The sequence below is a fragment of the Sinocyclocheilus rhinocerous genome, unplaced genomic scaffold, assembly GCF_001515625.1.
Source record: "Sinocyclocheilus rhinocerous isolate Xijiao unplaced genomic scaffold, SAMN03320098_v1.1 scaffold568, whole genome shotgun sequence".
NCBI classification, from domain to species: domain Eukaryota; kingdom Metazoa; phylum Chordata; class Actinopteri; order Cypriniformes; family Cyprinidae; genus Sinocyclocheilus; species Sinocyclocheilus rhinocerous.
In genome coordinates, this window is record NW_015652173.1 from 2,298,629 (window position 1) to 2,315,350 (window position 16,722).

The following is a 16,722-nucleotide window of genomic DNA, read 5'->3' on the forward strand; positions in this document are numbered from 1 at the left end:
TTTCTTTGAAAAAAAATGTTACTGACCCCAAACTTTTACAAGGTATTTATATTTTTACTTTTATCTTTATATTTACATTGTCTAAAGTCACAAATAAAGATGTAATTACAGTCTCACAATGTAATTTATATATTAGATTTTTTTTATTGTTTAGCACAACTGTAACGCATATAGTACAATATTATACATTTAATTTAATTTAAATCTAATTATTGTTTTGATAAAACACAAATCCCTTGCCTAATGTCTTACGTTTATTAAGAGAGATTTATCTAATACATTTTAATGAACTTGTTTTTGTGCTTCTGGTCTGCAGAGACACCACTAACCCTTGCGGCCCACCTGGACAATATGGTGGAGATTATAGTTACATTGAAAAACGGCGGGGCTCATTTAGATTTCCGTTCTCGGGATGGGATGACTGCCCTGCACAAAGCAGCCAGGGCAAAGAACCAGATAGCTCTTAAGGTAATAAATGACCTCATCCTGAACGACGGCATGAGCTTATGGCTGTGTTAGAGTGATCCTCTTCTTTGATTGTCTTGTTGTTTTTGTAAGAATGACTGCTGTTGATCTAACACAGAGCAGTACAGTAACATCTTACAGTGTCAGTGATGCAGCTGAGTTTACAGTACATTATTACTTTGACAGATTGTACTTTTATTCAAAGCACACTCTGTTTTGTTTATTTAAAATGAATCAGTAATTAAGTTTTTTTTTTCATTATTTCATTGTTGCTTTCTTCCCTTGACAACAATTGGAAATAATACTGCTGATGTACCACTGTTTTGTGCCCTGAATATTGTAAAACACAATTTCCTGTCTACCGTTGCTCTTGCAGTATATTGCTTGTTGGCCGTTTATTTAAGAAGGCTTCATGGAGAATCTTGGTTTATGTCAGTTCAGAGTGCTAGAGCCATAGATTTCCTATTTTCATTACTGAGTGGCTGGGTTTCGTAACTTTAGAAGGAAAATGTACTTGTAGTTCATTTAGTTACGAAACGAAAATGTACTTATGAAACTGCTTGGCTGTGTAAAATTGAATAAGAAATCCCAAAGGCATTATCTAAAAAAAAAAAAAAATCAAGCAGATTCGTTTACATGCATATATGTATTGTTTTACATACATGTTTACATTACACATTTTTTCATTACAAGTTTTATAAGTTTTATAATATTTGTTGTGTTTGACATCCAAAATGTTAAGTGAATGTTTAATGATTGGTTATAATTCAAGGCACTTTTTCTGATATACAGTGCTGTTCAAAAGTTTGGGGTCAGTAAGATTTAATTTAATTTAATTTTATTGTATTTTATTTAATTTAATTTTATTTTATTTTCGAAATAAATAAACAATGCAGTTCAGCAAGGATGCATTAAATTAATCTACAGCGACAGTAAACACATTTATAATAAATGCTGTTGTTTTGAACATTCTATTTATTAAATAATTCTGAAAATGTATCCTGGTTTCCATAAGAAAAAAAATTAAGCAGCACAACTTTAAACATTGATACTAATAATATGAAATGTTTATTGAGCAGCAAATCAGCATATTAGTATGATTTCTGAAGGATCATGTGACACTAAAGACAGGAATAACGATGCTGAAAATTCAGCGTTTGCCATCATAGGAATAAATTATATTTTAAAATATATTAAAATAGAAATGTTTCACAACTTTTGAGTGTATTTTTTTACCTAATAAATGCAGCCTTGTTGAGCATGAAAGTCTTCTTTCAAAAACAATTAAAATGTTTACCAACCTCAAACTTTTAAACAGTAGTGTAAAAGAAAAGAAGCCTTTATTTTTCATTTGTCTTGTCACACATGAACATTAAAAACGCTGAAAAAGTCCCAACAGAAAAAAATAGTCCTTTCATCCTTTAAGACCCTTCCAAAAAACAAGGCTCTGCTAAAACATAATCATAATATTATATTTGGCGTATTTTCCTCTCTGAAGGAAACCTAATCCTCTTTTCTCTCTGCAGACTATGTTGGATTTGGGAGTGTCTCCAGACTATAAGGACCGGCAGGGTTTGACTCCACTCTACCACACAGTGACTGTAGGGGGAGACCCGAGCTGCTGCGAGGTCCTTCTGCGAGCCCATGCCAGCGTGGGATGCCACGATGAGAACGGCTGGCACGAGATCCACCAGGTGCCGCTGTCTTTCACATGGTGACAGTCAGTGGAAAAGCTTTCTGTTGGCTAAAAATGTTGAGCGTGGGGTAATATATGCATAATAGAGCTGCAGTTTAATATGACAGCAGCTTTGTTCAATTAACGAACAGATGACAAGATCAAACTAGTTGAAGGCATCATCAAGTCCGTCTGTTGTGACGGCGTACTGACATCTAGTGTTGTGACAGGTGGACTGCAGGATGCCAGTCAAATTGTTTCCGTGGTGTTTTTGATCACACTCTACTGGGAAAACGGAAAAGCAGCATGTATGGTTTACTTTTAGACCCTTTGAAAAATATGAGATGACAGCGTACTGAAGGCTTAATAAAGTTTTTATGTTTCAAAAGACTTCTGCATGAATTTTTGAAAGGCTCACAAAAGCTTTTCTTTTAGCAGAAACTGTTATAAAATCCGTTTGCTGATTTTTCTCACTAAAATGATATGCTGTGTGAAACTTGTTGTTCCTATTTTGTTCGTCAGGCTTGTCGATACGGCCACATTCAGCACCTGGAGCATCTCTTGTTCTACGGAGCTGACATGCATGTGGAAAATGCATCTGGGAATACGGCTCTCCATATCTGCGCTCTGTACAAACAGGTATGTACTCACGCTGTACATTTAATGATCCAAAGTCAGCTCCTTTTAAACAGTCAATAAACAGAGGTTATTGGCGTCATACAACAGAATACACTGTCAATAGGAGAATATAAAAAAAGTGTTGTTTTCTCTTTGTGGATCAATAACGTTTCGAGGGAAAAACCAATGGCCCCAGGGCCCGAGAGCTGAGATTGAGTGCAGCAGGGAAACTTTCTGGGAGAATCTTCAGGATTAAACTGTAAAAAATGTATTTCTTTAAAATAAAACAAAACAAAACATGTTTTAATGCATGATAGAACTAATTGTTTTACTAATGTTAAATATTATTATAAAATACATAATACAAAATATTATTTATAAATATTTTATTAAAAATATATGCTGTATATATCCCTGTCTCATGAGGCTGAAATGATGCCATGTTCATTTGTATAAATGCCAATGATCGACTGCCACTAATTACACTGGTCATTATTCACCATTGTCTCCCATTCTATCCACGATAAACCTCGAGCTGAACTGGAATCAGCTGGAACACTCATGACTATAAGCACCAGTATTCAGTGTTTATGAATGGACAACGGCCCATTACGTTCACGACACTAAGCAGCCAGGCAGATAATCACCTTATATTAATTGGGATGTTATGCCATTTTGTTTTTTTAAAGAATAAATATATTTAAATATGTTTTTTTTTTTTTTTGGGATTTTAGGATTCCTGTGTTTAGGACATTAATTAATTTCGTCGTAGGCCATATTGATCCCACATCCACAGTGTATCCCACTTTTTTTATTGTTCTTTTGTATCCTTCTAGTAAAGTCTTATATATGAGATCTGAAAAAGTGAGAAATAAATGTAGAGTTCAATTTGTTGTACTATCTTAAAGTCTCATTTTAAAATTGAACTGTCACTCATAGTCTGTTAAATGGAATAAATATAAATATAGAGTTATATATTCTAGGTATCACCTAGAGCTAATTTATTGAACTGGAAAGCCTGTAATTTTTCCCCCCAAAAAAGAAGACATAATATATATATATACAGTATATATATATATATATATAAGTTTAAGTTTATATTCATGTTGTCTTCTTTTATTGCTTTTCTATGATTCTGAATTGCTGATGTCTTTAAATACACTTGAAACAAATCGCAATTGTCCTCCTATGATCTTATGACCAGAAACTAACGTTTATTTTAAGGTGTGAAAATGGCTCTGCCGATGACAAGTGTCATTTATTGATTTGTGGAGGCTCTTGAGTTCACTGCTGGTCACATATGATGCCGTGTTCACCCTGAGCCGACCAATGGGGTCGTTATTTGAAGCACACGTCTGTAATGATCGGCCACAACGAGCTGTTATTAAAGTTGACGCTTAGCTAGCCTTTGGTGAAAGATGCTTAATTTGTCTCGTTGGTCAGTTTCGCCGCAGTCAAGGGCAGGTTCTCGAGCCTCGATTGTTTGCGATTAAACCCCGATTGCGCCCATCTGTCACCATGTCAACGAGGAACCTGTAACCGGTGCCAAATGCAGGCCAGGGATATTTTCATGTGCGGGAAATAGAAGCCGCATCCTCACATGTGATTATGTCTCATATACAAGGGCTGGCAGCAGCTGTGAAACTAGTATTAGAAGGAAGGTAGGAGGAGAAGGCAATGGAGGTGTGTGTATGTGTGCGATTGTGTGTGTGTCGGTTTAGTGGTGAGGCATTCCGTGGGTGGGCTGTTGAATCCAGCTGGATATAGTGGGCTGGAGAGCTACAGAGCCCTGGATCTCTCTCGCTCTCTCTCTCTCTCTCTCTCTCTCTCCGTCTTTCTGCTTTTGGTTCTCACATTCAAGGATTCTATTTTTAGGACATCAGTTGATGTCTAGGACTAATCAATTAAACAAATTCTGGCATTGACCAATGACCATGACAACAAAATTAAAGAAATTCATATTGTCTTCTTTGATTGCTTTCCTAAGTATGATGCTGAATTGCTGATGCCTTTAAATACACTTGAAACAAATCGCCCTGGTCCACCCCTGCTCTTATGACTAGAAAATAAAGTTTATTTTAAGTTGTGAAAATGGCCCTGCCAATGAGAAGTTTCATTTATTGATTTGTGGAGGCTCTTGAGTTCACTGGTGGTCACATATGATGCCGTGCTCACCCTGAGCCGACCAGTGGGGTCGTTATTTGAAGTGCTCGTCTGTAATGATCGGCCACAATGGGTTATTATTAAAGTTGACACTCGGCTAGCCGTTGGCGAAAGATGCTTAATTTGTCTCGTTTGTCAGTTTCGCTGCAGTCAAGGGCAGGTTCTCGAGCCTCGATTGTTTGTGATTAAACACGATTGTGCCTATCCGTCACCATGTCAACGAGGAACCTGTAACCGGTGCCAAATGCAGGCCAGGGATATTTTCATGTGCGGGAAATAGAAGCCGCATCCTCACATGTGATTATGTCTCATATACAAGGGCTGGCAGCAGCTGTGAAACTAGTATTAGAAGGAAGGTAGGAGGAGAAGGCAATGGAGGTGTGTGTATGTGTGCGATTGTGTGTGTGTCGGTTTAGTGGTGAGGCATTCCGTGGGTGGGCTGTTGAATCCAGCTGGATATAGTGGGCTGGAGAGCTACAGAGCCCTGGATCTCTCTCGCTCTCTCTCTCTCTCTCTCTCTCTCTCCGTCTTTCTGCTTTTGGTTCTCACATTCACGTTCACACATGCACATAGGCATTGCTGCAGAGACCCCCTCTCCTTTCTCTTTGGGTGTAGACTTTGCTGTAGCATCACACTTGAATTGGACTTCACAAAGCTGAGGGCGAAGTCTGTCACTTTTGGATCTGGGTGAGGCGGGATACCTTGTGACGTGTCTAATTTTGCTCTTAGAATGTCGAGGATCAAATAGTAGAACGTTTTCTTGAGTTGGATCACGTTGAATTCATTTCTCTATCATCTGCTTTTCTTCTGAAGGAAAAGTGTGCCAGGGTTCTTCTGGTCCGAGGAGCCAGCAAAGACGTCAAAAACTACCGAGGACAAACGCCCTTTCAGGTACAACAACGAGTTTTTCGCTTGGCTACTTTTTAATGACTCAAAACAGTTTTTTCAAATAAGCTTGCTTATGAATTTTTGTTTATTTGATTGGTTTAGCGTTAAAAAAATTTACCACAACCATGAGTGCTGAATGAACTTGTGTGTGTTTGTTGTTCTGATGCGCAGAGTTCTTAATTAATTAGACAGAATGTCAAACTAAAGCACAGGCATTATGTAAGACAGCACTCAGAGAACAATAAGTGAGCGTGAGGGTAATTCATCATTTTATTATGTTTGTTTGCATGGGTTTTGGTATCTTAAGATAATTAGGAGTTCGATTTTAGAGAGGGGGAAATAATGAACGTCAAATCAGTTTTTGTTGTTTTCTTAAATGCTTTAGTTGCTTTCAAGAAAAATCTCTGGTTATTTTGTTTGTTTACTTAAAGAGTTTCTTTCTCAAATGTCAGATTGTGACATTCAATAGCTTGTCTGACAGCAATGGACATGATCCAAGTCTGTGGCCATGGGCTGATGAGAGTGTTGCGTTTACTGTTCAGTGGCCTTCAATAATGGCTGTGACTGCAATGCCACTTAGTCATTAGTGATTATTATTAGAATTATAGCCAAAACTGAAGTAATTTTTATGTCGATAGTCGGCAAAGTTTGATTGGGAAATTAAACAATGTTCGGACAGAAACGTATTAACTCAAACATGTTTATGCCTTGAAAAAAGTATAAGATTTAAAGGGATAGTTTACCCAAAAATGGAAATTCTTTCTTGCCCTCAATTTCTTCCAAACCAAACCTGTTTGAGTTTCTTTCTTCTGTTGAGCACAAAAGAAGATATTTTGAAGAATGTTGGTAAACAAACAGTTGACAGTGGCCATTGACTTTCATAGTAAAAAAAAAAAAAATACTATAGAAGTCAATGGCTACCGTCAGCTGTTTGGTTGCCAACATTCTTCATAATATCTTCTTTTGTGCGCAACAGAAGAAAGAAACTCAGATTTTTCATTTTTGGATGAACTATCCTTAACGTCTACCTACCATTTGTGCATTGTGTTATCATCTGCCAATCAGATTAATCGGAGACAGATTAAATACTTTACAGTAAATAAATTGTAATTTTGAGTTCTTATTTAGACTTCTAACTTGAAAGATTTTCCTACTAAATAATTAAATATACCTGTTTTGAGTTATGATGCCAAAACATGTTAAATTAATGATAAATTATGATTGCTTTATTAGTGACAACATTATGGTTTACAGTGTAGTTATTAATGCTTATTGTTAGAAATATATTTAAAATGGAATAATTTTTGTGCAGAAAGAGAGTATAAAGAATTTCTGTTAAATTTTACACATTTATGCATTAAGCAGAACTGTTGTTAGTTTAGCAACATTTCTTATGAACAATTAACACAACTTTTTCTTGTGTTTCACGAAGGTTAGCAATTATTTTCACACAGGTTTCCAAGAACTATGTCTTCAATTGGTTGGATTGCCCCACTCATTCCAAACAGATAACCACGGCCTATACTCATGCTGATGGTTAAACCACTGTTGCCGTGTTAGTCTGAATCCTTAAACAAACAGCAATGTTTTGATTACAATGCAGAGTAAAGGTCCTTGCACACCGAGTCCGAAATTTTCGTATGCATTTTTTCGTATTCGTCATTCTAAAAATTCGTCACGCAAGAAACCTTGCACACTGAGTCCAACGCGTATTAATTAATCTGTTGCAAAAAAATTCGCAAACAATACAAAATGGAGTCTTCAAGCAGTGAGGATGATTTTGTTGCCTTCTCTCTTCTTAAAACAAGAAAAAGAAAGAGGAAATATTGGGTCCATCCAATCCGGAGGTGGCGTAGAGAGGAAGGAGAGTTCCACCTCCTTATTAAGTTTGTGATTCAAAGTTTACTTCAGGATGTCAGCGGCTCAGTTTGATGCTTTGCTAGCGATACTGGAGCCACATATGAAAAATAAGACCACCAATTTCCATAAACTCAGTGTGCAAGGACCTATACAGTGCTTTGTGCTGCCAGACAAAGTGGATCAACTTGTCAAACGCCATTTTGGATTTTGGTGTTCGCTTGTACGGTGGCTTTCAATTGTCAAAACACCTCTCAAAATGATTGCTAAGGATGCGAAAAACGCAGAAAATCGAACCCGATCCGAATTTTTTATGACGGATGAAATTTTCGGAGGCATTGTGTAAAAGCGATTGACACAACGTGAGTGAGGTTGTATTTATTTTTAACGTGCGAAAATCTCGGACCTTTCTTTACACTTTTCAGGGGAAGCAAACTACAAATGATGTACTTACAGCTCCAGGATACAGGAACAATTATGATACAGGAGCTTATAATATTTCATTTACATGATTGATTTTACATTGTGATATACTGTATTATAATAGGAATATTTTAAGATCCAATCTTTTAAGTACCCACTTCTAATTACATTTTTTGATTATTTTTGATTATTTGATTTATTTTGAGTTCAGTTGCTATTAAAATGACATACTCCTAACCCATAATCCCCATCCCTCATATCACTGTCATAACGAAGTGAATTATTAAAGCTTCAAAGCAAATGCTGATAGCAAAATAACACGTACAGTAAACCCTTTAATAGCAAACACGCCAGCATCAATACTGTACTAAACCACCCACATAATGGAAGCTTAACCCTTTGAAATGCATCCTCCTTGACAGAAATATCCGTATCCTTTTTGCTCTTCGCCACATCTATCACATTGCATTTGATTTCACAGGGCACAGACCTGTCTATCCAGCAAAAGCCAGGCATGTTTTTAGTTTATGCTTAAAGTTTAAACGCCTTTTTCTGTTTTCAGTGCAATAGAGTGGAAAAATACTTGGTTTGGATGTATGCCTTAAAATATATGTTGTTGTTTGTGCCTCCAGGAAAACTGTGGTATTTATTAGCAAGATGGCACATATCGCAACAGTAATCCAATGGCAAACCTCCAAAAACTTTCAAATAGAGCTGAGATCATTAGTTTTGCAGTCGGCTCTACAGTCAAACGCATCAAGTCAAACATTAGCAACACTTGCCGCAACATTTAGTGTTCATGGCTGGCCTCTTTGTGCGAGTTGCTCGGCTTACAACCTCTAAAGCTTTGAACTGACCCTGCTCACTCCAAACCTGACGTAGGAGTGAAGTGTTTATGTAATGTACATATCAGCGCTCTCCTGATGCGTTGTTTAATGCGCTGTATTATTCATCTCATGCTGCTAAAATCATATTTCACGCCTCGGCGATCGCTCGATTACAACTCATTTAAGCAGCTCATGAAACTTCAGGCTCTCGGCAGGAACACTCCGATCCGCCTGGTTAAACAGGACTTTTTCCCAGCAAAATCGAAAATGTGCTGAGCAAATTGTATTACCGTTACCCTTTTACAATGATACCGGGTCAACGGCAAACCGAAAGCTTCTGGTTCTTACACAACAGTGTGTGCTTTCGTACATCAGACCACCCAAATCAGTTGAACAAATTTCTTGACCTATTTGTTTCCAAATTAGGCCTTTATTGCGTCGATTGACTTAATTTTGTGTTGTTTTTTTTCTCTATTTAATTCATCTAGCATTAACTCTAAGCTGCTGCCAGGCACCATATTTCATTAGAAAAGGAATGCAGTTCTTCTCAAGCTCATTACGTAAATCTTAGCAACTAATTTAGTGTAATGTGAATGAAGTCTGTGTTTTATCACTCTTAGGAATACACTACTCCAAAATCCACAAGCGTAATGGGTTACTGTGCCTTTGTGCACCATTTAAAACCCAGTTTTGTTCTCACGACCAGACTTGGTGACCAGACTGATGTGTAAATTATAGATCTTATAATAGACTGCGTAGCTAACTTTTTAAAGGGTGGTAAAATTAAAGCCATTAAATAGAAATGAACCTCTGCTGAATGGGTAGTCGTGCTTTTGGAACTTCTTTTTTTTTGTTTCATTGCTGTGAAGGCCCTTTTGAGGATACATTAAGCTTTGCGGGGGTGGTTCACCAAAAAATGAAAATTCTGTCATTTATTCACCCTCCTGTTGTTCAAAACCTGTATGACCCTTTTTTCATCTTAAAATGCAAAGGGAGATTTTAGGCAGTAAGTTCATGCTGCACTATTATATTGTTTTACACAATCGTTCAAAAGTTTGGGGTCAGATATTCAGGGTTGGGGTAAGATTTTTTGTTTAAGAAATTAATATTTTTTTTGTACACACATTATTAAATTGATCAGAAGTAAGAGTAAAGACTTTTTGCAATGTTGCAGAAGATTTCTATTTCAAATAAATGCTTTCTTTTGAACTTATGATTCATAAAAATATTTCACAATATTGCAGTATTTATTTATTTATTTTCAGATAAATGCACCTGGGTGAGCATAAGACACTTATTTCAGAAACATTTTTAAAAGTCTTACTGACTCCAAATTTTGAATGGTAATGTATATGATACTTTTTTATTTTTGAAAAAGTTAAACTGATAAAACAATAAAATTTGCATCTATGCAATGGTGGTATTATTTTGGATTCAGTGGGTCTGACTGCAGGTTTGCTGACTCAAGACACTTTTGTGTTTGTTCTGTCCTTGTGCTACCAGTAATTATTTTATTTTATTTTATTTTATTTTATTTTATTTTATTTTATTTTATTTTATTTTATTTTATTTTATTTTATTTTATTTTATTTTATTTTATTTTATTTTATTTTATTTTATTTTATTTTATTTTATTTTATTTTATTTAATTTTTTTTTTAATTTAAATTTTTTTTTATTTTTTTTATTTAATTTAATTTACTTTATTTTATGCGGGCTTAACCAAAAAAATAACAATAAATAAAAAATAAAAAATTGTTGAAGGCTTTGTGAGAAAGTCAGTGAATGAATCTAATATGCTATATATGTTTGTTTTTTTTAAAGGTTGCGATAATTGCTGGAAATTTTGAGCTTGCAGAATTCATAAAGAATCACAAAGACGCTGATATTGGTAAGTTGGATAAACTCACCTTCTTTGATGTTTGTAAGAACAACCTTATAACATAGTATTTTATGAATTCCAGAAATGTACATAGATGTACATACAAAGTAAAAAGGGACGAGTAATAAAAGAAATCTTGTTCATATAATCTGAGATTCTGAGTTTCTGTCATAGCCAGTCACATTTGTAATTAGCAACAGAATATTTAGTTGCTGGGTTGCCCCGCCCACAGTGACATTTTATTGGTCCAAAATTGTTTTATCTGCTGCACATAAGAATTAACACAAGGTTGCAGTGCAATGTAAATTTGCAGGATATAAATGGTTAAATATATGCAGGAAAGCCAAATCCAATCACTATTCTGTACACAAATAGATATTAAAAAGGATGCAAATTGGAATTTTGTATGCACACATTACAGTGATATCACTATTGGTTGTTTTGAATGCTAAACTATCAATGGAACAAAAATAGACTCTAGACAACTGTAATTATCTACAGAACAACATTTTAATCAAGTCATTGTATGGTTCATGCTGAATTAATTGTTGGGGAATTATTTTGGAGGAGTATCAATATTGCCTTGTTCTGACTGGCTGTGATTTGCTAGAAACTTGTCGCATTGCGTCCCGCCTGGTTAGGCCACAATGTTATGAACACCTCTGAAGTCTTGATTATACTGAAAATAAGCAATACCAAATAATTTAAAATGCTTTTCCTCTGCATAATTCCTGCGAGAGTATCATATTTATTAAGGTGTATGATATGATCCAATTATCAGGCAGGGAGCTGATGCAGGTGCAAAAGTTGTACTATGTGCTAAAGGCTAACATAAGCTAAAATGGGCTTCCTCTATTGTTGTTAGTGACACAACAGACGTCACCTCCAGCGGTTCCCATAATTATGCAGTGTTATAATGCTGGGCCTCAGCAATTTGTGCCTCTATAGGGCTCCCGAAGTGGCTCACTTTAACTTATAATTGTGCATTTGAACCTTAAGTGAATATACAAGGTCTCTTTACTGTTCTCGGGGTAATTTTTAAGCTATTTAAGTTATTTTGCATAGGAGCAAATCTAGTTTTCATATAGTAACTCTGCCAAACAGTTCTGTAATTTTCAATATATATATAAATAATATATTTTATGTAGTAATATATTTTATATAGATATGTTTAATATTTATAATACAATAACATATGTACATTTATATTTAATTCATGTTTTTATTTACTGTTTTTGGGGCCATTTTTAATTTATTTTTGAAGTTATTTTGCATATATGAACAAACATATTTTTCATATATCATGTATATATAATTTTATGTATTATTTGTTTAATATGTAAATAATTTGTGTGTGTGCATTTATATGTATATATTCTTATATATCTTCCTGTGAGGTCTTACTGTATCTTATGCGTATTCGCAAAAATATTTTGGCCATAAACACATGACAAATGATTTTTTTTACCTTGCTCGGCACTCTCTACTCCCACAGCTCTAACACGTGTAGCAGATGTCAGTATTAATTTATCAAAAGTAAAATGCATCCGTATATTTTTCTGACACTCTCAGCCACACAGTGATTGAATGCGCTCATTTCAATTAACGGACCGCATAATCATCTGCCTCATTAAAGCTAGGAAAGGCACAACAGATTTAATTAATCATTAGACATCATTAAACGAAAGGATTTGGATGAAATGAAGTCTGTTCTGGGTAAATAAGACTTTGAAGGACTTCACATGCCACGGATGTGTCCGTATATAATGTAGAGTGGAGATAACATGACATAAATAACTCATTTACATATTAATTATTCATTACAGCCATTTTGCATGTACATTTTCACTGCGTTCCGCATATGACGTGATTGATGCGCATTATGCGTTTATAAATGATGATATAAGTGATATTTGTTTGCCCCTGAAGGTTATGTGCACAGGCATTGCTGATTGTCGTTGCACCCTATAGATGATTTCATGCGTCGAACCCAAGCATGCATCTAGAGAGAACGTTACTCAGTGGAGCTGACCTACATAAGCTACAGACCTTACAGGAAGAGGAGACTCATCCATATACACGCACACACTTGCACACCAGCAGAATTCCTACTATTTCCTGTACTGAATTTAGGCCATTATCAAGTCCTAGGTTTTTTTTCTGATCAGAATTGTCACGTTCAAGTTTCTTGTCACATTTGTCCTGGTTTTTCTGACCTGCAATGCTAATCTTCGTCTCACCGACGTGCCGTATACTGGTTAACCTGCTTATTGGATGACATTGAGTGACTTTGATTGCTTTGTCAGTTCATTTTCCCTCTATATTAATGTAAAATTGAAATGTGGGATAACGTTTCCAGGACTATGCGCTTTAAAATAAAAGTTCTTTATTGGCATCAGTGGTTCCATGAAGAACCTTTAACATCCATGGAATCTTTCTATTGCACGAAAGGTTCTTTATAGTGGAAAAAGTTCTCAGGGTTTCTGCAGGTCTTAAAAAAGGTCTTTACAATTCGTTTTTTTCCCACAAATTAAGGCCTTAAAAGGTCTTAAATCAGAGCAGAATTCATAAAGTCATTTTAGTTTTTCAATTCAAATATCTAAACAGCCTTAAATCAAGATACATTTACTTGAGATGCAAACTGAACATATGAAGTCTTGTTTTCTGAGAAATGGAATTAAAGTGAAAAATAAATATACTTAAAGGTGCTGTATGTAAGTTTTTGACTCTACTAAAGCATAAACATACCATAATATGTTTGCAGATATTTAAGAAACATGCTAAGTTAACACTTGTTTATCTGAAAAACAATGCTACAGTCAGTTATTCTCCTTTGAAAATGTGCGTTCCGAGCCGGAATGTCGGTCTCTGTTTTGGTTTGTGAAACCCGCCCACTGCCAGTTTACCCAATTGTATTTCATAACCCCGGGTTGCCAGTTCGCGGAAAACACAGCGTATTTCATTTCATTCATCGTCAAGTGCGCTCGTTCGTGTTGGTGTCGTCAATCTGGCAACCTGCGTGTGCGTCAAGTCTGAGGAGGAGGGGCCGGGTGAAAAAAACCCTCTCCAATATTTTGAATTTGGACTGCAATACCTAGTTCAACCACTCGGTGTCAATCCTACATACAGCACCTTTAAATGTAATTGTTGTATACTACAGATGCATTTACATATTTAAGCACTTAATAAAAATACCCTGCAATTGTACTTTTTAGTATACTAAACTGGTATACTTAAAGTCTGCTAAATTGGAACAAATAATTTTGTACCTAATGCACTTTAATTGTGCAGAAGTAGTGCTGAAGTCCAACTAAAGATATACTGAGGTATATGATTGTGCTGAATTGGAACTATTGCAAGTATACTTTAGGCACACTTTAAATATCTTACATTTAAAGACTTAAATTATTAAAAAATCATACAATTCTCATCAATAGTGGCATTAAAACACATTTTAGGCTTAATATTAATAAATGTGCATTGTGCACAAGTAGTACTCCAAATAAAGTTTAATTATCATTTTTAAAATCAGTAAGTCTCAAGCGATATGTCATGTAAATAATGTAAATATGTTTGTACTATACTTAGTATGAAAAAATTTATTTTAACTGTAGGGTATGCTTAAAACAAGAACAAATTTCTGTCAGTGGGGTGTTAACTTGTTTTCTCTTTGAATTAAGGTGATTTTTCTGAGCCCAGTGGCAGATTTTTGTTCTCGTTTTATCCACAAACTCACTTAATTTTGATCAGCATCTCATAAAACAAGACTTATGACATTTTGCTTCTGAAGTAATTGGCTGATTTAAAAATCTATGAACATTTGCACTGGAAAAAAAGACAAAAATACAGAGGATGAACACTTTTTTGCAGCGTGATCAGGAGGTATAGTAAACGTTATTTCCTATTATTTTGTAAAATGAATTAAAAAGTAATGGGGATCTGTTGGAAGTTGTATTTTCAAACTTTTAAGTGTTCCATTCAATTTATTCCTTTCTTTTCTTTACTTGGTCATAAAAACTTAAATTTACTTTAATAAAACCTGCAGGAACCCTGATTCTTCAGATTATTAAAATGTACTTGACACAAAAAAAAAGTCCTGTTCCAAGGTTCTTTGGGGAGCCTCAAATGCATCTTAAGTGGCATTTCTGCAAAAACCTCATTTTGGAACCTTTATTTTTAAGAGTGTAGCTGGAGAATAGAGCTGACCTGAAGTGTAGATGTAAGACCTTTGCTACAGCTGTCAGGTTTTCCTTATACCTCTGGGTAACAGCTCTGACATAAACACAGAGATTCCATCAGCGGAATATGGGAATCAGCAGGCTTCCGGATGTTTCAATCTCAGGGAAAGGAATCTTTGACAGAACGAACTGGTTGGCCAGCTGTGCGCCGATATTGTTTTCATAAGGTTTTGATTGAACTATCTTCAATAGTTGCACAGTTTGCCATTGCGTCTAAAGTGTCACTCAGGGAGGAAACAGGAATGGCTTGTTATTTTCATGCGCATAGTAGCAGGGGATCTGGTAATTACGTGTCACATGTTAGACCACAGCGGAGGGCACAGTGTCAGAGCTTTGATCTTCACAAAATCCAACCGTTTGCGTTTTTAAACTCCATCGAAATCCATCGGGTTTTGTTTGTTTATGTGCTGCGGCCTCCATGCCTATATGTTTAAAACAAGCACTGTAGTTATGCATGTAAATGGACGTCCCATTTAATGCCACCCGGAGGTTGCCATGGTTCCCGGATCCACACAATAATTGGCTTAAGGGATGTGAGTTTGCCTTGTGCACACTTGTCGCGGTTGAGAAGCCAAGGAGGTCTCAGAGCCTGGCTTATTATCGACTTACTTGTTAAAGCATATGAAATGGCGCCTATTTCAAAGAGCACTCAAATATTGTGTGAATTATGGGAAGATATGCATGTATGCATGCACACATGCAAATGCACACACACACTCAGACTCATATTGCATTCCGCCAGTCTATATTAGATATTGGGGCCGCTGGGAAATATAATACACCGTCTTGAGTTTTAATCATGGTTTATATACAAGACCAAATTCAAAGCATGACAGAGTGATGGATTTCAGCTCACCACCCAAGTTCAAACCTACGCCAGCTACGATCGAATAGGTTGAGCTCTTTGGTTCGATATACGGTTTCAAGTGCAATTTAATGACTATTGATTTAATGAGACTGTGGATACCAGCTGCGTTGGCCGGCTCTTCGGAGGCCCGGCGGAATTGCTTGTTACGTATAAAGAGTCCTTAATTGGGTGAAAATGTCTGTTCATCTTCAGCTCCGCTCTGGATGGGCGAAGGATTTAGAAATTGCTGACACATATGAAAGGATGTTTTCTTTATCAGGAAAGATTAATCAAAGCAACCCAAGCAAGGGCGATTGGCACTTTTCTGTAAGGCTGGGTTGTTAATGGCGTGAGAGAAGAGAAGATGAACGAGAAGAAAGCAAAAAGAAAGAGGAGGCCGTCCGTAGAGAGTTAACTCACAGGGTTTGCGTTGGGTTATTTTAAAGTGAAGCTCGTTTTATTTTGAAACATGGCCCTATCATAACCGCTCCCTGAAAACACATTCACAGCTCCCAGTGGGAACCAGTTTCAAACGAGTTTGCCGCTTACGGTGTTATTACTTGTGTGTGAGTTGAGTTAGATGTGAGAAGCTGTCAGGTTTGTCATTTTGCTGGCTCATTAGACCACAGAGATGGAATTGAGATTTCTAATGATGCACAAATTATGTTGGATTTGCTGTTCCGCTCTGTCCATTCCTGCTGTATAAAAGTCATCAAGTAAGCAGTGTGCATAGGGAGGCATACAGTGTTCCAAAAGGCCAGGAGACCATATTTAATCGAATGATTGTTTTATTTTTTTACTTTTTGATGCAATAATAATGATACATACCATTTAAATAAT

The 16,722-nt window shown here is 36.0% G+C and overlaps 1 protein-coding gene across 1 annotated transcript in view; it reads left to right on the forward strand.

Moving 5' to 3' along the window:
* LOC107714019 (SH3 and multiple ankyrin repeat domains protein 1-like) overlaps positions 1-16,722 on the forward strand; it is a gene marked incomplete at its 3' end in the record, with an annotated part of 82,934 nt that overhangs the window by 23,234 nt on the left and 42,978 nt on the right. The window contains exons 6-10 of the mRNA XM_016519707.1: positions 317-468; positions 1,992-2,159; positions 2,663-2,779; positions 5,735-5,812; positions 10,740-10,806. Coding sequence (XP_016375193.1) covers positions 317-468; positions 1,992-2,159; positions 2,663-2,779; positions 5,735-5,812; positions 10,740-10,806 — 582 coding nt within the window. The remainder of the gene's footprint in view (positions 1-316; positions 469-1,991; positions 2,160-2,662; positions 2,780-5,734; positions 5,813-10,739; positions 10,807-16,722) is intronic.